General features: G+C 45.3%; 1 protein-coding gene across 1 annotated transcript in view; it reads left to right on the forward strand.

The window, feature by feature from the left end:
- The window catches only part of Lgr1 (Leucine-rich repeat-containing G protein-coupled receptor 1), a 272,908-nt gene that overhangs the window by 239,948 nt on the left and 13,771 nt on the right, over positions 1–19,189 (forward strand). Inside the window, exon 12 of the mRNA XM_072287532.1 lies at positions 18,049–18,450. Within this exon, the coding sequence (XP_072143633.1) occupies positions 18,049–18,450 (402 nt within the window). The remainder of the gene's footprint in view (positions 1–18,048; positions 18,451–19,189) is intronic.

Below are 19,189 nucleotides of genomic sequence, written 5' to 3' on the forward strand. Positions count from 1 at the left end.
TTTTTTCTTTTGTTCCACCTAATCATGCATAATCAGTGTATACAAGACATATCAGATGAGGAGACGTCGCGGTTTTCGTGACGTCGCGTGACAGAAAGGCGAAGTGGGGGTGGCCCGAAAATTTTTTGACCAACCGCGGAGGGCTGATTGCAGAACTGGAAAAGTTTGGAATAGCTTTACGTTATGGCCTCCCTGGCTTCTTTGGATGAAGGCATGTCGCACACGTCGGAGGTAATCGTGATGATATACGGTCGTTTCACGCGTATGCATGTGTGTTTGTGTGCGTGTGTGTGTTTGTGTGTGTTTGTGTATGTGAGCGGGTGCGTACGTGCGTGCGTGTGTGTTCGTGTGTGCGTGCGTGCGGGTGCGCGTGTACATGCGTTTGCGTGCTGTGCGTGTTTGCGTGCTTGAGTGCACGTGCGCATGCGTGTGTGTGTTCGTATGTGCGTGTGTGTACGTGTGCGTGCGTGTGTGTACGTGTGCGTGCGTGTGTGTGTTCGTATGTGCGTGTGCGTACGTATACGTTTGTGTGTGCGTGCGTGCGCGTGCGCATGCATGTCTGTGTGTGTTCGTATGTGCGTGTGTGTGCGTGCATGGGCGCGTGCGCATGCGTGCGCGTGTGTGCGTGCGGGTTCGTGTGTGTGTTCGCGTTCATGTGTGTGTGTGTTCGTGTGCATGTGTGTGTGCGTGTGCGTGCGTGCGTGCGGGTGCGCGTGTACATGCGTTTGCGTGCTGTGCGTGTTTGCGTGCGTGAGTGCACGTGCGCATGCGTGTGTGTGTTCGTATGTGCGTGTGATACGTGTGCGTGCGTGTGTGTACGTGTGCGTTTGTGTGTGCGTGCGTGCGCGTGCGCATGCATGTCTGTGTGTGTTCGTATGTGCGTGTGTGTGCGTGCGCGCGCGTGTGTGTGTATGTGCGTGCATGGGCGCGTGCGCATGCGTGCGCGTGTGTGCGTGCGGGTTCGTGTGTGTGTGTGTGTGTGTGTGTGTGTGTGCGCGTGCGTGCGTGCGTGTGCGTGTGTGTGTGTGTGTGTGTGTGTGTGTGTGTGTGTGTGTGTGTGTGTGTGTGTGTGTGTGTGTGTGTGTGTGTGTGTGTGTGTGTGTGTGTGTGTGTGTGTGTGTGTGTGTGTGTGCGTGTGCGTGCGTGCGTGCGTGAGTGCGCGCGCTTATGTTTATTATTTTTGTGCCTGTTCGGCGACTTCTTTGTCATGAGAAATGTTGCTGCGACTTCTGTTGCCAACGGATCGTATAAACTCGGCGCAATTAATAGTGAAGCCTCAGCTGGAAGTCAGCGCTAGTGTTCATGCCGTTTACGCTCGGCTATAGTCGTAAATTATTTGTTTGTTTGTTTTTTGCCACATACACTCACTTTTTTGATGGTGAAGTGAAGTGAAAAGTGAAGTTTTTGAGTGACGTTAACGAAAGGCGGGAACAGTGGGGACAGGGACTGAGCCCGTTTGGCTACCCGTCACGGAGAAAAAAAATGGGAGGAAAAGCTTAAGAGAAGGAGCCGCCGACGTGACGAAAATTCTCAACGCTCTCTCGCAACCGGTTACTCAGTCCAGTTGCCTTCACAAGCCACGGCAGCCTTCTGCATCTGTGGCCTTCTGCAGCTGTGATATGCGAGATAATGGCCACGTGATTTTGGTCAACAATACAAGGGGGCCTACTAGGTCAGGCATGGTGGTGAATAGGGGAGAAAATACGATGGTTCATGTTGGTTTGGTGAACAGATTGAGCAGGGTTAAAGCCATTACTAAGGCGCAATAATTAAACACATTTCGAATACTGCTTTTTAGGAGTAGTAGACTGAGACTGATCACTCCACACTATACAAAGGTGTTCTAAATCCCGTGAGAGAAACAAATGCGAAGTGGGGAATAGAACAATGACGGGTGCTAAGAACATCATAGATTCATCGCAATACAATGAGTGAGGGGCCGATAACACGCGCAAAAGAACAAGCTTGTACACCCACAATACGATAGTTCTAGAGGAGAAAGACGAAAACTTCATAATAATTGGTAATGTTTTCTTGGCATTACATTTACATAATATGTGGGCTCTGGAGATGTCCCCCTTTGCATACATGTCTTCCTTACTGAGCCCAATTTTCTGACAGAATGTCGGGGGTCCCATAAAATATTAGGTTTTTCTGCCTGCAGCTATCCTCAGGGTTATCGATCCGAGTTTATATTGCTGCTTGTTCCTTGCTCACTGCTCCCGCCATGATGACCGGCACATCAGTGTTCATCTGTAGCATCTATATAGTAATTCAATAGACGCTTGAACCACCGCTACTAGGTTTGTTAAGTCGCATACCTTTTACGCAAGTGCCCCTGCTTGTTGATTATTTTTTATTTAATAAAGAGCATTCATTCTTTCTTTAGAGGAAGAAGCTGCTGTAGAGGGACGCCCATCATTCTAGTTATTGCTTGGATCCAATCTTTGGCGTCCAGGACTGAGATAGACGTCACCACACATTAGCAAGCTTCTCGCGACGGATACACATTTATGTAGTCTCATGTAGCATGCCTGTGAAGACGGAAGGAGCAGCAAGCAAACATCGCTTGTTTGTTTAGAATACGGGGAAGTAGCATTACTAGCCGCCCCAAAAACGAAGAAGAGATCATTCGTGAGCAACGAACGCACATCTGCCGCTCTCCCGTGTCACGATTAAGGGCGGCCAGGCAATACCAGTCTCTCAACAAACTCGTTGATGTCAGGCAAACAGCATCGACCGCGTGGATGTGCTGTCAGATAGAAAGCCTGTTCTGCAGTTGTCACAGCAGGAGATTCCTTTTGAGGAGTACACACAAGGTTCGTTACACCTTCTCAAAAAAACTGCGTCGCGCTGGGTTTACTATAGAGTTTCAATGGCTCTCCTTGCATGTAGGCGTACCAGACAACAAGGTGGCTGATAGACTTGCTCGCGATGCATTGGACCTTATGCCAACAAAGAAGGCTCCTAGAGACGCCTTGACATCTTCTAGAACAAGCCATCGCCAGTAATTTTCAGTCTTTATGGTCACCACATCATCAGTCCTGTGTGACGAAGGGACTAAACAAGCTACAAGCCTCCCTGATGTATCGCGTCTGCACGAGGCCAGGGCGTACACCTGCATGGCTAAACAAGATCGTACTTGCCGCGTCGCCCTTGTGTATCTGTAAGGCTCAAGTAGATGTTGAACATTATTTTTTACGGCGTCCTAGACTCACTACAGACCGCAATTTTTTGTTTGAACCACTTCAGCGTCGGGGCGCCCCCCAACATGCTAACGTATAACACATGCTTTCGCGAGGACATTAAAGGGAAGCTGAAACACTTTTCGAAAAAAATGAGTTCTCTGCGGCATTCTACAGTTTTGAGTCCCCTGAACACGAATATCTGGTTCAAAAAGGGCGGAAACAAACGCAAGCGGCTGTTTTTCCAAGAAAACGCGCACCAGCGCCTCAGGGCATCGCGCGAACGCCGCTGTTGCCCATGATTGGTCGGGGCCGCTGTGACGTCATTCGCGGCCGTCGCCGGTCGGCGCCGCCGTTTCAAAGCGTAGCACGCTGTTCTGTTCTGGCTTCATAGCTGAGTCAAAGTTGTTCTTTATTCTATGGCTGAGTTGTAAGCATTATGGAACGTTCTCGCTGTCTCGGACAGCTTGTGTTTCCGCCGTACAAGTTCGAACCGACAGCCGATACGGAAAACGATGGCGGCAACGACGATGTGGAGTGTGCCAACAGTGAGAGCGATGTGTGCACCTTCTCGCGCGTTGGAAATCTTAGCTGGTACGTATGTTTTTTTGTTTTTTTTCATGTAGCTGCACGTTCCAATGACGGGAGAAAAAATGCGCTAAAGTGTCACTGGGAAGTTGCTGCTGGAAGAATGCCGAAGCAGTAACTTCTCATTAGATTGTAAACATGGGTGCAATTAAGCGGTGTCAAGCACCTTGCCGCTGCTTGTCTAAAGTTCCGTGGTTTTTTGCGTGTTGATACACGATCGCGAACATAAGTGCCGCGTTTGGCTACTTGAAACTCTTCAACATTATCTGCCTATGTCACACTGGCTGCTTCAAACTCTTCGATTGGTGATGGTAGTGGAACAGGTTCATCAGGGGCTCGGTTCTCTAGGTGCTCTGCTAGAACCTGAAAGAGTGCAAGGCATGGATGTCATGAATTTCAGCATATCATGCATATCAGCAAACATGACACCAGTTGGATTACTTCCAGTAATTGAAATACCTTTTCAGTAATTTATGTGATGGATTAGTTGTCTAGTGATTTACAAATGTGAATTATTTGGTGTCTGTAATTTCATGGCTGAAGTAATTTATTAATTGCGTTAAATATGCACCTGTAGGTTGTGTACGGTGCCAGAACGTTGGTAGTGTCGTGAGGTGTCGTGGAGGAACATGGGGGGGAGGGCATGAAATGTTAGCAAGTGTATGTTACCTTGAAGAAAGGTTGGTGTCCCTATAAACTTTGCTTTTTGCTTCTTGTATGCATGAAGACTTTTTGGAAGCAATCGTAAAGTAATACCATTTTTGAAAGCGGTAATCAGTAATGTAATTCAAATCGATGATTGTAATAAGAAAGTAATGAGTAATGTAATATAATTACTTTCAAATAATTTTGTCATGCCTGATACATAGCTAGTTCTCTAGGTACAAAGGCAAGAAAACATTTTTTGTGCAGCAGCGATGCCTGTATTGGCCTAGACGACGTCGAACGCTGACAAGTTCAATACCTCACAACGTTACTTCATTATTTGAGCCCGTTCGCCTTGCCACGGGCGCGGCTGTGCCGACGCTTGTTTTTGCAGCATTTCGCTGCTGGTAGCAAGCTGTGAGTGCGAAATCTACGGAACGAAATTTTTACACGCCGAGTTCAACTACTGTATCGCGAGCATGAAAATATTACCGTAACGCCTCATGTCGTGCGATTTGAACACGAATGTTGAACAGCTAAACCTGCGGGCACCGCGTGGTAGGACGAATAGCAAATATCACGTAATGCACAAGCGTACCCCCGGTCAGGTATTTCACCGTATCAAAACAGCACCGAACAAACAGCCGTAGTACAGTGTTCCGTGACACAGCGGAGGGGAAAACAGGATGAAAACGGCAAGCTGTTTGCACGCATGTGCATATTCCCGGCTGTGCCTCCACCTCGCTTCGTCAAAGGCCGCTGTAAGGCCGTTTCTTCGACACTCAGGTGATCATCTGTTTAAAACATTGCCCGTGTGCATATTAAAACCCTTACCTCACCCTTTCTCCTCTTGGCGAAGGCCGCTCTTGGAGGTGGCGAGGTGTTTGTCTTGTGGGAGAATATAGACGGAACAACGCCGGGCTTCAGTCGCGCCGATTTAATTGGAATACCGATTGCCCGCATCGTTGTCAAGCTCCGATGATAACCACTGTCGCGGAAATGCTCCGAGCACAGCACAGTTGATTTCGTCGGCACGAAATTATCTCTCCTCACCGCACGGACCCACTGCGCTGCAAGTTTCTTGTCCTTCGGGAACATGTGAAACACCACATCGTCTCGGCCGCCTGTGTTCGCACAGCCGAATGTGCACAGAACGAGGGCAGGTTAGGCGCCCTTGGCTGTAGGCACTCACGCAGCACAGAAAGGAAGCACAGTTCACGAAAATCGCAAAAGAAAACAAACGTCAGCGGCGGCATATCTCTCGTAGCGTCGTTCAGTAAAGCGCAGGACGGGAAGAAACATGCCAGCACATGCCAGCACTCCGGTCCGGCAGTACGGTCCCCGCGAGTGACGTCACTCTCGCCGGTTCTCTCCTCTGGCAACCACCTCACCCGGCGCTCCGGGAAGCGACGGGGGCGTGTCCGCGGGGGGATTTAGAAAGCTATTTCTGCCCCTTATATTAACAAAACAAAGAAAAAAAATTTCAGAACCGTAAATGAATAGGTCTGTTCTTCCCAACCCCAGCAATTCATGGAAATTGAAAACCGCTTCAGCTTCCCTTTAAGCTTTCAGGAGAGAAATGTTCTGGGTCGTACTGAAGTTATTAAGTGACGTAGACCTAGATTGTGATTGGTAACGTTTAGTAGACTCCTTTTTGGGCATTCTGCCGTGAGGGTGCGTGGGGTGGCGCAACATCATGCGCTGGGTGGTTCACAAGCAAGTATACGGCATTCATTCTGTTCCGCATGACTGGGGGTGCGGCCCTGTTCGCCTGTCTCGCGATGCGCTTTGAATGAGGACGCACTGGAAGGCGTACCTGTGCATTTTAGGCTTCTTAATCTATTCTGAAAAGCAGACCTTGCTGCCCTTGCAAGGAACTCCAGTGAGGCTAGATCCGCCTGCAGCCTACATCCTCTTCCTCCTCGTGCTCCTAAAATTGACGACAGGTATCAACGCACCCTACGCCCGCACAAACCGCTAAAAAATTTCATGCACTGCTGTTCTGCGAGCGTGCAGGCAGCATGCCAGCTTCCATTTCCTAAAAGGAAAAAAAAAAGCAGCATTCACAGTCGGCAGAAGAAAATTCTGAATCTCACTAAGAATATCTGAGCGATTGAAGAAATTAAGGTAATTATTACACAGCGTCAATGTCTTGCTGTAACCGTGGTGAAAACACCTTCGTGCATGAACCCTCGCAGCAGTTAATTTTATTTCGCTATGCTATAACACTCTTTCTTTAATATTGTTCCAACGTTTCCAAAGTTCTCGTGAAATTTCTTTTCTTCACTTTTTTTCACGCCTTCGAAATAGTCAGAAATTTTTGTATATTTATCTTCCAGGCGCATACGTGCCAGCCGCTCAATTTCGACGTTTTGTCTGCTCAGCCTATCTCATTAGGTGCTAAGAGCCTCCGGAAAACTGCACGTGAGAGATCCCAGAGGATTATAATGCTGACTGGGTAAAAGAGGAAGAGGAGCAATACAGCAGGCCGGCACGTAAGCCGCATTCTGCAGCCGCAAAGTAGCGGGCTTCGGGCTTTCAGTTTCCATAATTAGGGACCTTTGATCACAACGTTCAGGAAGGATGTATCCAAAGGCACGAACATCGCAAAATACTGAAATTGTTCTGGTCACCTTACGAGAGTGCTCTCGAACATGGAGTACTAACAAGGACGAACAGTTTCACTTATTATGAGCAGATTTGCGCTCGTTTCCTTCGACGAGCCGCTTATAAAATTTCCAGTCGCCTGTCGAAGATATTTCTCTTCTCCGATAAGGGTGTGTTGGGGACGAGCAAGGATATGATGCTGGCTGCCGGTCGAGCTTCTTAAATAAAAAGCTGTAAGTCATTATTGTCGCATTAAAGAGCCCTTTCGTATAGTCAAATGTCCAAATTGGCTCATTATGAACAAACATTCAACTCTTTGGAAACGTCAATGCTTTCGACAAATCGAGACATGTCTCGAAATCTGTATTAAAATATTATAATGCTCAAATTGTATTTTTGACACAGGCGAGCTGGACTTCCCAAGAGAATTTTGAATAAATTTTGCTGCTCTTGCAGTGTTATTTTTCGGCAAGCCTTGCCACTTACTTGAGTGTTCTAAAATAAGTACCTTCTTGTTGCCTCGAATTCACCCCCTTAGCAAGATAATAACGTGCCCTTTAGCTGCTATCATTCACGAGCAACTCAAATTTGCTTTTATATATAGTTTGTGACAGTTGCGCTAAATATGTGATTTGGGAAAACAACACTGGCGAGGAGGCATTCCCATGGGTGACCATTACCTGTACTAACAGGAAAGGAGAGTTTGCCTTGCAGCTGAAAGTTGATCAAAATACACAAAACTTAGGTGGGACCAGTTTATCAGCTTTTCTGCCAAGGTCATCATTACTTATCATTACTTCACTGTTTAGCGTGGGATCTGCATGTTCGAACGCCACATGTTTATTTTCAGTGAGACGTTTCCCGGTGAAAATGTGTCGAACTTGGTCGTGTGTTTCGTATCATGCAAATGGTCTCTAAACAGGAACATCATCACTTGCGAACACCAACGAAAGCTTTGCTTAAACAGACAGCGCCTGGGATCCGCATGTTTCTTTTTTCCTTGTGCCATATCCTTGTGCATAGCTGCTGTACCATACAAACTTGCCCAGTTCAGCCGTTCCCTTGCTCCGCATCGTTTCTTAGTGGAATTTGTTTGTTTTCTTGGCGATACCTAGTTAACGGATCACTTGCAGCTCCTGAGTTAGTCGGTCAGTGGATGGCTAGAGTGTCATCACATGAAAAAGATACATTTTATAGGAATCTCACTTATAGGTCATAGTTGGTTTCCAAATGGCGTAAAGGCGTAAATACAAGTTTTAAAAGACGTTTCATTATATTTTCTTGCATATGCGGCTGCATAGGAACAAAGTGTTTTGTGTGCGGCAGCGTTTGATATTCATCCCGAATGAGAGTCAACTGGGTCTCGGGGTCTTAGCCATCGCCAGTACATCTAGCTCACGTATTAGCATGCAAAGTCTCGCGGAAGGTGCCCTGTACGGACTATTTTCGACGTTATCTGCGCTTGCACTGACGCGCTGACACGTTCGCACACTACACATTTCCACGCCGTGCTTCTGCTCGTGTCCATACAGTATGTGCTACCGCCGCCAGCTAATCTACCTTTGACATCATTAATCTTGCTGGCTTGCGGCCCGTGGTCCCCGTTGTCGTCTACGCCTCCGTCGGGGCATCCGATCTCGCGTTCACCAGCATCGATCGCAACGTGACTGCCATGCGAGCCATCGACCGACAGTTGCGTTGGGACCCGGCTTTACAGGCCAGCCTGAGCATGCACAGTACTACAGTCAGAACATGGTGTCCCGTGGACAAAAAAAGGTTCGAGTCGACTTGTCAGACTGGAAATCTGCTCTCACACTCATCTGAACGCTGGACGGTCGATCTAAACGAGTGCTGGGTTCGGGCTCTTGCACTGGGTAGGAGTGATTCAGCTCGACCAACGAGGCCAAATAAGTTTAAACGCAGGCAGGGGACAGATTGAAGGAAGCATTTTACACGTCGGTAAATTTGTCCGCCAGCAAAAAGCTCCTCGAGCGTAACGGAAAGCTGCCGCCCACCAAGTTGCTGGTGAAGGAGCTTCACTGAAGCGAAGCTTCTTCCTTTTGTCATTCCACGACTTATCATGCGCAGCTTACAGTGCGCGACTCACTGTCACACTTAGGCAGTGACGCTGCCCTTGTGATCTCGAATTACCCGACGACAAGTGACGAGTGTAGCTTCTGCAGTTCTGACGACAAAAAACCCTGCCCTGGATGCGTATGCATGCCGATTCAGAGCTTCGATGAAAAACTAGTGTAAAGCAAAGCACACAACCTCACACGGACTTGAATAAAGAGACTTGTAACATGTAGTATTTTCCATACATGCATTTAAAAAAAAATTTACGCTTATTACACCTTGAAATGCTATAGGAATTCACTGGCTATAAGTAGCAGTAATACGGTATTTTGTTAGCCTGTTACTGAATCTATTTTGCGTGAAGAAGGAGAAGGAAAAAGAGCGAGAAATACAGAGAGGTTTGCCAGCGTAAATGCCGGCTGGCTACCCTGCGCTGGAGGAAGGTGTAAAGGGAATGGAAAGTGATAGGAAGAAAGAAAGGATAACAATAGAGAAAAATGCACACACTAACGTGATGCAACGCACTACAACTTTCAAAGTCAGTCACAGAATCCACAATTCCTTAAGCGTCGGGGCAACGCGTTTATAGCCTTAAGTGCTGAGCCCGGTCCGGACCAGTTTCCCAGGACTCTCTTCGAGTACTAGGCGCTAAAATCAAAAGGTAAACTAATAAGAACAACATGATCTTGACCTAAACCTGCTATTCACGCAAATGCTACTGCGTAACACATCAAGAAACTGACGAAGAAGCTTGCTGGCAATGAACATTGCCCGAAAGATTTTTCCACCTAGGTATTTTTCAATTTGACTTTGTTTCAGACTACACATACAAAGAAAGAAAGGCAAACGACCAAAGCGAACCCACTCGGAATCCGACCGCAGCTTCCAGTCTAAGTTTATAAAAAAAAGTTAAGGTCTGAGATATAGGCCGCATAAAAGTCTACAGAATTGTATTTCCCGCGGCGCAGTTTTCCCTTTTCCAAAGCGCAAACTATTTCTTCCCGTAGTTTTGGGCTTTCTTTATTGAAGCGGCAATAAAGGCAGGTCTTGCCCCTTACATGTGACGGCGGCAGTTACTGGTTAGTGAAGCGCGTCAGCTTCACATATTTATTTATTTATTTATTTACCCTCAAGGCCAATGACATTAAAGAGGGGAGTGGAAAAAATACAATCATAAAGAGCACAACAAGATACAGTGAGTTACAATAACAATTTCAAACGGGCATGAACTTAAACAATGGTGGTTAGCGCGTAGCGAAAACGTTGTTTATCAATGATTGATGCAATGTCAGCAGGAAGGTGGTTCCACTCGATTGCTGTGCGCGGAAGAAACAATTCGGAAAAAGTTTTCGTTTTACAGAATGGGATACCTACCTTACGGCGATGATCAAGCGCTGGGACATATATTGCGGTGATATAATATATTTGTCGTGAAGAACGGTATGGTAGTATATGTTATGAAATAAATTCAAGCAGCTAAGTTTTCGACGCGTGGCTAGAGACGAAAGGGAAAGGCTGGTTTTCATGGTTGTTATGCTAGCAGTGGGATTGTAGTTTGAGAGAATGAAACTAGTCGAGTTATTCTGAACTAGTTCCAGGACAGTGATTGATTTTACATGCAAAGGATCCCAGACAGAAGCAGCGTATTCAAGCTTTGGTCATATTAAGGTTTTGTAAGGTGTCAATTTAAATGACGAAAGAATAATGGAAAAGCTGCGACGTAAGTATCCTAGTATATGGTTAGCATTGTTAATAGTGTGCACTGTCCAATTTAGATTACATGATGTATGAACACATAAGTACTTATAAGAGATGACGGATTCTAGTGGAACGCTGTTCAAAAGATAAATAGGAGGTCTGCTAGTGTTTCGGGCGACACGCATAATCTTACATTTTTTTTTTACGTTTAGTTCCATTCGCCATATTTTACACCATTTAGATACAGCAACTATGTCAGTATGGAGAGTGTTAGTATCCCTATCGGTATTGATTTCACGAAAAATTACACAGTCGTCGGTGAAAAGAAGGATGTCAGAGGAAACAACGGAAGCCAGATCATTAATGTAAATTAAGAACAGAAGGGGTCCAAGGACGGACCTTTGTGGAACGCCGGACTGTACGTTAGTAAAGGATGAGTTATGGCCATTAGCACTAACAAATTGTAATCGGTTAAGAAGGAAGGATTCAATCCACTTGAAAAGGTTAGGGTCAAGGTTAAGGAAAATTAGCTTGTGCAGTAGCAGCTGACGACACACTTTGTCGAATGCCTTGGAGAAGTCCAGGAATACGCAGTCCGCGCAGGATGATTCATCAAGAATATGGTGTAAATTATGAGTGAATTACAAGACCCAAGTTTCACATGAGTATGTTTTACGAAAGCCATGTTGTGCAGATGTGAAAAATGCATTATCTTCAAGAAAACTAACTAATGATTTAAATATTACATGCTCAAGTAGTTTGCAGCATGCGCTAGTGGGCGAAATGGGGCAATAATTAAGGGGGAAGTTTTCCTGCCGGGATTATGGATCGGAACCACCTTCCCAATTTTCGGGTCTGTGAGAAGACTATATATGTGTCAAGAGATTGCTGGAAAATGTTCGTTAATATAATAGAACTACAGAACTACCACATATATACTTCAGCTTTCTGCATTTTTAGTCAACAAGTTTGCTGTTCTCTACGTTGTGACTGCTAACGACAGGTATGGTCTAGACGAAAGTTTCCAAAATATGCAAGCCGTGATAAACCCATCGCTATGCAATCTTTCGAAAGTTTTAAATCGCGAGGACCATACAAAAACCGCTACTATAAGCTCTTTGTGGTCTGGAAACTCAGCGAAACGTTTGCATAGTATAATGCAGTGTACACCTCAGCCACCTGTCTCGCACCTGTGGCGGCCGCGATAAGTAAACATCGCAAGTTTCCTTCTGTCAATCTCTCACTCTCTTTCATACTATGCTACAGTTTCAGCGCCGGTTCCGCTTGGCACCGTTCTTATACAAATGACTTAGTGCAAACGGTTCACTTCGTCCTGCCATTCGCCTAATTTCCACCATTGACGAGACTCGCAAAAGCAGAGCGCATCAGCTCTGTAAGAATCATGCAATTAGCTCGATAAAATATTCAGCTCCAACCCCTCCTATATCACAGGCCGCGGAAAGCGCAGCCGCTGACGCACGGGCGCATGCATTCTCTTTATCGGCGATTAGGTTATGCTTCATTTGTTCCCTTGCATGAGGAAGATTTCCGACCCTTGGTTGCGTAATTGACTTTACTGAAAATTTGCTGCTATAGGGTAAAATGGTAAATAAAACAGCGCATAATGACGAAGGTGCCACAAAAAAAATCATCTTCCGAGTCTTCATACTCTCTACTTGCCTTAAAGTGATATTTCACTTAAGGAGTGGGAGTGATTTATTCTGATGACATTGGAAATCTTGGTAACTGTTGTGTCGCCAGCTTCTCCAGAAAGATTGATTATCTAATGAGCAAAGAGCGATAATATGAACTTATATGGAAAAAAAACAAGTAAGCAATCCGGCAAGAAAGCACATTTTGTAAGCATGCTTAAACAACAACAGTCCATATAAAAAAGAAGGAAAGCAGGACAGAAAAGAAGCACTCAAAATGCGGCGACATAACAATAACGCACTATGACATGCAAAGTGTTAATACGCAGATACAATGTCAATTTCAGTGATGAAAGTTATTAAGGTTTTCAAAGCTGATCGCTGTAATAATGCGTTATTCTATGGCCCATGCAACTTCTATTCTATGGCCCATCACATCTTTGGTGTTCAAACTCAGGACAGCTTAACATATTCTGCGTTCTCCCATGAATGGCCGCAGGTGCAATAAGGCATAGCTGAAAGACGTATACGATACAAACAGCTACCTGTGACCACCCCTTCAAACCTGATGCGATGAAGTAGATACAAAGCCAGCACGAGCAGGGATTTAAGACTGTAGAGGGGGGTCCAGTTTATACGGATGTCTGTTCATAGAATTCGCGTCAATAGACTTGTATAATTGTTTTTTTCTAATGTTAGCATCATCCCTCGTGTTTTGAGTTACTGGATCCATAAGCGGAATTATATGCTTCTTTAGCCATTTTTCCGGCTTCAGTTCTTCCTGCTATATCGACATGTCCAGAAATTCGTTGTAGCTTCATTTGATGACCTGATGACGCAGCTGCAGCTATTTTAAAAGAAATTAATCTGCTAAATCATCATTGAGTTTGGACCACGCGAGCAAAAGAGCCGCCAGCATTAAGGAGACGACTTTGAGTCAAGTCTCAATCTTTCCATTTCTGTGTTACTGCACGCCAAAAACACACCTTATTTTTAATGTTATCACCGATAGCAAATATATCGACACTCCAGGCGCATTTCTGCTGTCGCCGTCGCCATAAGGTTCCGATAAAGTCCAAGGAGGTTTAAAAGTTTATACGGCCGATAAAACTACTATCCTTACTTCCTATAGCTCTCCATAAATTTGGTACCGCAATCGTTGCTTTCCCTTTCAGGCGAAACTGCGACTTCTTTAATATTACTTCAAAAACAGCTACTTAATGGTCAGTCAAATAAAAAATAAAAATAATATAATTTATAGTTTAGTAATATAGTAATAGTTTAGTTTAGTTTAATATAATTTACAGTTCATTCTTTTGACAGGTTTAACACGGTTCATCAGCCGACCTGGAAAGCACCACTATAGCGACCATGTTCCCTCTGGGCGTGTTGTGCTCCAAAATTACGTCTTTCTTATCCCTGTAAAGAATAACCATTATCTATCCTTCAAATGGCTGTTTCCAAAACGTTTATTTTTTCTGTTTTTGGTTTTGTTATGGGGATGAATAATGACGACATTCCATGCTCACTAACTTTTAGTGGATTCCCCTGGTAGACTGGGAGCAAGTTTTTCTTATTCCACGACCAAGAGTCCGTATTCCGCTGGTGTGATTTGGAGAGGTTCCCGCCTGTCCTGTGCACTTCTCTGTCTTGTTGCCGTTATTTTTTTGCGCTGCTTTTACTATAAAGGCTTCGCGTGTTCCGCTGGTCGTTTCGGACCGACTCGCTCCGAGGAAGAGCGCTCTCTCTTGCTCCGCCGTAGAGGTGCGGATTCTGCCGGAACTTCAAGGGTGTGTCGCACGTCACTTCCGTCTGCTGATAGGAGCGGGAGAGACAGGAGGAGTTATGTTATGGCGATAGCGGCGTCTGTGCGCGATAGCGGCGACGGTTTCAAACGTCACAGAGACGTACATTCGGCCTGACATCCATGGTAGCATTCATGCTGATTCTTGCGAATTCAACCCGAAAGTCGAGCACACGCAGGCCGCAGCTCACGCAGTCAAAACACACGCTCTGGGACAGTAAGTTCGCTAACCATCGGAACACACCGAGCGTAAGCGAGATCCCGCTTCCGTAGCCTGTCCCCGCGATAGCTAGCGCTGCGATCCAGTGCGGAGCAGTTTTTTGTGCTCTGCCAAACTTAGATTTGCCGACCACTTAGCGCCAATCACCGCAAACACTAAAAGAAAGAAAAAAAAGCTTCGCTTAGACCGATTCCCAATGTGCGGGGGATCCGCATGGCTTTGTTAATCAAAAGTTACTTGGCTTACTTATTACCGCTTCGACCACCCTTGCCTCACAACTCGATGTGCTTGACCCTGGCGAGAGGCCTCTTTCGCAGGTGCCGCACCATTTGTGAATTTTCTAGAGCACTCCTACGCTTGCTCACGTGACAAACATGCCTTAGCATACTTAGCTTTCATTCTACGATCATTTTATAAGTGTCACTCCTTCACTTTAAAAATTTTGGTAACGTTAAGTTATTCTTTGGTGCATGTCTCAAGTATACAAAATGATACTATGGCGACTTTTGTTCAAATGCAGTTTTCTGCCACCTGCTGGATATATTTTAAACTTCTAGGAATATCTCTCTCAGCTTACAGTACAACGGCGCGAAATTTTGAATTTTATTACGAATTACTGTTTGCATTTGACTGGTCTTTACAAGAAACCACTATTTTTCCATGGCTTATTAGCTGTACTTAGCTTTCGCAAGCGGATAAAGCTTCTAAAAGAAAGGTGGTTATTGCAGAAACGTGGCTGTCGTTGCTGATTAACTTTATATTACGGTATCGTAGCTATCATTTCCTAGGGGCTGCTTATGCAAAGAATTTCACGCTTTGGCAAACTTATGCATGAGTGAGGGACTTCGCACAAGCGACAGAAGTTGCCGCACAGAAAGTTATCTAGTGACCCGTGCGCACATTTCTATCATTTTTGCTCAACATTATCCTGCGTGGCACTTCAAGTGGCGGTAAACTTACCCATCGGCGCAATTCTCTCTGCAAGCAGCACCATGACCAAACGACTCCTTTAAACTAGCTTGAGCGCCCGTTTCATAATGTTTCTTCTCAAAGTTACAGTTCAGCTCGCCTCTTTAAGTTAAGCCAGTGCAAGGCCTCTCTAGGCGCTGGTGAGTAATGCTCATTTCCTTATTTTATTGTAATCCAGCCTTCCGACAAGCCCATACAGCAGCTACAATGAGTCAACGAATTGTATTGCATGCAACGGCAAACGATGCACAACCACTGTAAGCTATTTCAAACCAGTGGAGCCAAAGCCGCGAACCCGGCTGTTTAAACAGACGCGGATTGTGCTTACATGTCATATTACCGGTTTTGGTCAGTGTATTTGCTGAATAACGTGGCTTGATATGTAGAATATATTCAGTTTATGACGTGTTTGTTAGTTGTCGCTTGACATTTTCATAGTGAACTGGCAGCTGTAGTGTATTGCGTCCACGTCACCGTTCTGTTGATATTTGCCTGATTTTACCCGCGTATTTCTCTATGTTGTTGTGCCCGAACATGCGAAAAGCGCATTCGAACTGGCCAATGATCAAAATAAAGCACGACGAGCTCTTCTCAGGGCACTCGGGATCAAACAACGTGTGTGCTTTTAGATCTCTCTCACCTGTCTTGGTAAGGAGAGCATTGACAAAGCGGAGTTCCGCAGCTCCACAGAAAGCAATGAATGACGAAAAGTGAAAAGAGACCTGATGAAAGACTTTTGGAGTGATGAAAAGAAAACAAGAATTTGTGTGCATTCTGCTGGAGCCTTTTTAACCTTTGAGGTAAACACGGAAACAAAACAGCTTTTTTTTTTATTCCATTTTGTCTTTGGCGTATAATGCTCACAGAATGAAACGTGTCAACCTAGGGCTTACTAATGCGCATACATTCGTTTCCACCCTTTGAAGTTTTTGTGACATCGACGTACTTTTCGACTCGTACATTTAGATCAAAGTCAGCATCACCATTAGTGACCAGATTTATAGAGACATGACGTGGTACTCTCGAGCAATCGAGAAATCGAGAGTAAATATGGGGTGTTGTAGTTCATTTTTTCCTGTCGCGTTTAATTTCCCGAGTACTGTACTGTTTCCAGAAAACTACCCAACACATTACAGTGAAACATTTATAGCTTCTTGTATATGTATTTGCAGCAATCTGAACCTCAAATTTTATGACATTCTTTGTCATATCGGCGAACAAAAAAAAATATCAATCCTGCAGTTCATATAAGTAACGAGAAGTTCGAACAATATTTAGATTTTTTTTTATTTTTTCCTTGGATGATGCTGGCGCCAACCAAATTTTTTTAAGTTCAGTTTAAAGGAAGCGATATATACCTACCATTTATAACGCTCGTCATTTAGATACCTTAAGGTGATCGCTTAAGGAACTGATCAGAAGCAATTGTTTTTGTTGTGTACGTGAAGTGTAGAACTGTTGTTATTGTAATCTTTTCTCTAGTCTCTAGGCTTTTTTTAACCTTATCTATGAATTAAGAAATGTAGCCCGCGCCATTTAACAGGCACCAACATCTCCTGGCATACAATAAAAAAGGATTATTATTTTTTTTTCCAAGCGATGGAAATGATAGACTAAAACAACCTTCTCATGGTCGTACAATGAAACATTTTCTCCCGAATCATCTGCGATTAAATGCACAGTATTAGGTTGTCCGCCTTCGAAATGTGTGTGTGTCTTTTTTTCATTGTCTGATCTCTACAATATCATTATGACCCTTTTATATTGCTTGATTTTCTTTCTCACACTCCTCCCATGATACTCCTCCTATGGTCCTTCTGGCTCCACTCCGCTTCTTAGCGCACAATGGTAGCCCACAGTCTAGGGCTATGCGCTAAGAATAAGCAAGAATATTTGCATTCAACTTTATGTTTTTTCTATCTCCCTCACTTCCCCTCTCGCATTAACATTCAAGCGTAATGTTAAGCACTTAAAAATGCACTGCAATAATTAAGCGCGTGTAAAGTATCTTCAGAAGGGCAGCTCTTTTGTGAAATAGGGAGTACGTTGCTTGGGTACGCACATGTGCTACTCACATGCACACATGTACACATGCACAGACAGTGAGGTACAAAAAAGTAAAGGACCCTGAAATCCTTGAAGAAGCGCTGTTTATAGTTAAGATGGAGTTGGGACACATCAATATAATTCCAGACATGAGAGGATGAAGACATTTCGGACAGAGGAAAGATAAGTCTATTCCAGTGTTTTCAAAGAAAACCGACTACATGAAGGTCATAAAATCAGTTTTCAGAAGCTTGTCTTAACTTTTATCGCCAAAATTACTTATCCAGCTTCCGAAGGCAATGACCAAGTGTTTCCGTAGTAGGTTTCTATCGGGTCTCACCACGTTTGCACGTTGAGACGCGGTTTTGCAATTAAAGGTGATACGGATTTTTTTTAATGCTATATACATCACTCCCAGCTGGTTGACCGGTAGTAGTGCTGTCTTGTGTATAGTTTTCCCACACTTTTTTTTTTTAATGGCACCACTATGACTTTCGCTGTATCACTTAAGTGACCGCCGAAAAGTCCATATGTCCACTGATAGACTACCATACTGAGTATCCGCCGAGTGCACTACAGCCACTGTGTGCCATCAGCTAGTGCAGTGTTGTACCGACGTGATACCAACACCGGCGTTTTGTGCATCGCAGGTGACGTGCGGCAAGCTAGCCAGCCGGCGGGTGCAGTGTCTTCCGGCGCCGGACGCGTTCAACCCGTGCGAGGACGTTATGGGCACCATGGTGCTGCGCGTAGCCGTATGGTTCGTGGTTGTAGCCGCGGTGTTCGGAAACCTGGCCGTGCTTCTGGTGCTGCTCAGCGGTCGTCTGACTGTGTCCAAGTTCCTGATGTGCAACCTAGCTTTCGCCGACCTCTGCATGGGCGCCTACCTGCTGGTCATCGCCTCTGAAGACCTGCACACGCGCGGCCGGTACTTCAGCCACGCCATCCTGTGGCAACACGGTACGCTTGACCTTCATCCATCGGTCGTGCCATTAATTAAGTGCTCACGGCACGCGAGCACGAAAGCCGCCTCAGCTACCACGTTGCCCGTCTACGATACTCACCCAGCTCAAGTGTGGTTGGTAAATGTCGCGCCAATTGTGAAACTCACACCCCCGCGTCATTCCGCATGCTGCTTCACCACTGAAACGAATTTTGACGGCACGCCTTTTCTCCTGCTATCACTTGCACACCGCACATCATCAGTATTCATTCAGCGGCGTAACAGCATGCCACCAAACCTAATCATTTATTTATGGTGGTTGCATTCTTCCCTGGAAACAGCAGAATAATAAGCTGTGGCAAAAGCTCTTGCTTGTCGCCGGAAAACCACGCAGTCCTTGAACTTTTTAGGCACTTCGCGCGGCTGCAGATGGTTGCACGACCACGGGAACGCAGCTTCCTTTCAGCCGCTCTCCCATCGGAAAGCCGAAACCATTTCGGCGCCTCGTTTCAGTATGCAGTGAGCAGCTCTCATTTTCTAACGCTGGCCTGAATGCAGCTCAGGCTAAACAACTGCCATGTATCAGCAAAACGTATGCAGTACAGTAAGAGAACTGAATTCAACTTACCCAATAAAACAAGAACCAAAGTTTCTTGCTCGCGAACCGGGTACGCAACGCTAGTGTGAAGAATGCATGAGAAGAAAACGAGGAAAGAGGATTGTCGCATGCATTTTCGCTTTCAAGACGCACCCCTT

The sequence above is a fragment of the Dermacentor andersoni genome, chromosome 1 (genome assembly GCF_023375885.2).
Source record: "Dermacentor andersoni chromosome 1, qqDerAnde1_hic_scaffold, whole genome shotgun sequence".
Taxonomy (NCBI): domain Eukaryota; kingdom Metazoa; phylum Arthropoda; class Arachnida; order Ixodida; family Ixodidae; genus Dermacentor; species Dermacentor andersoni.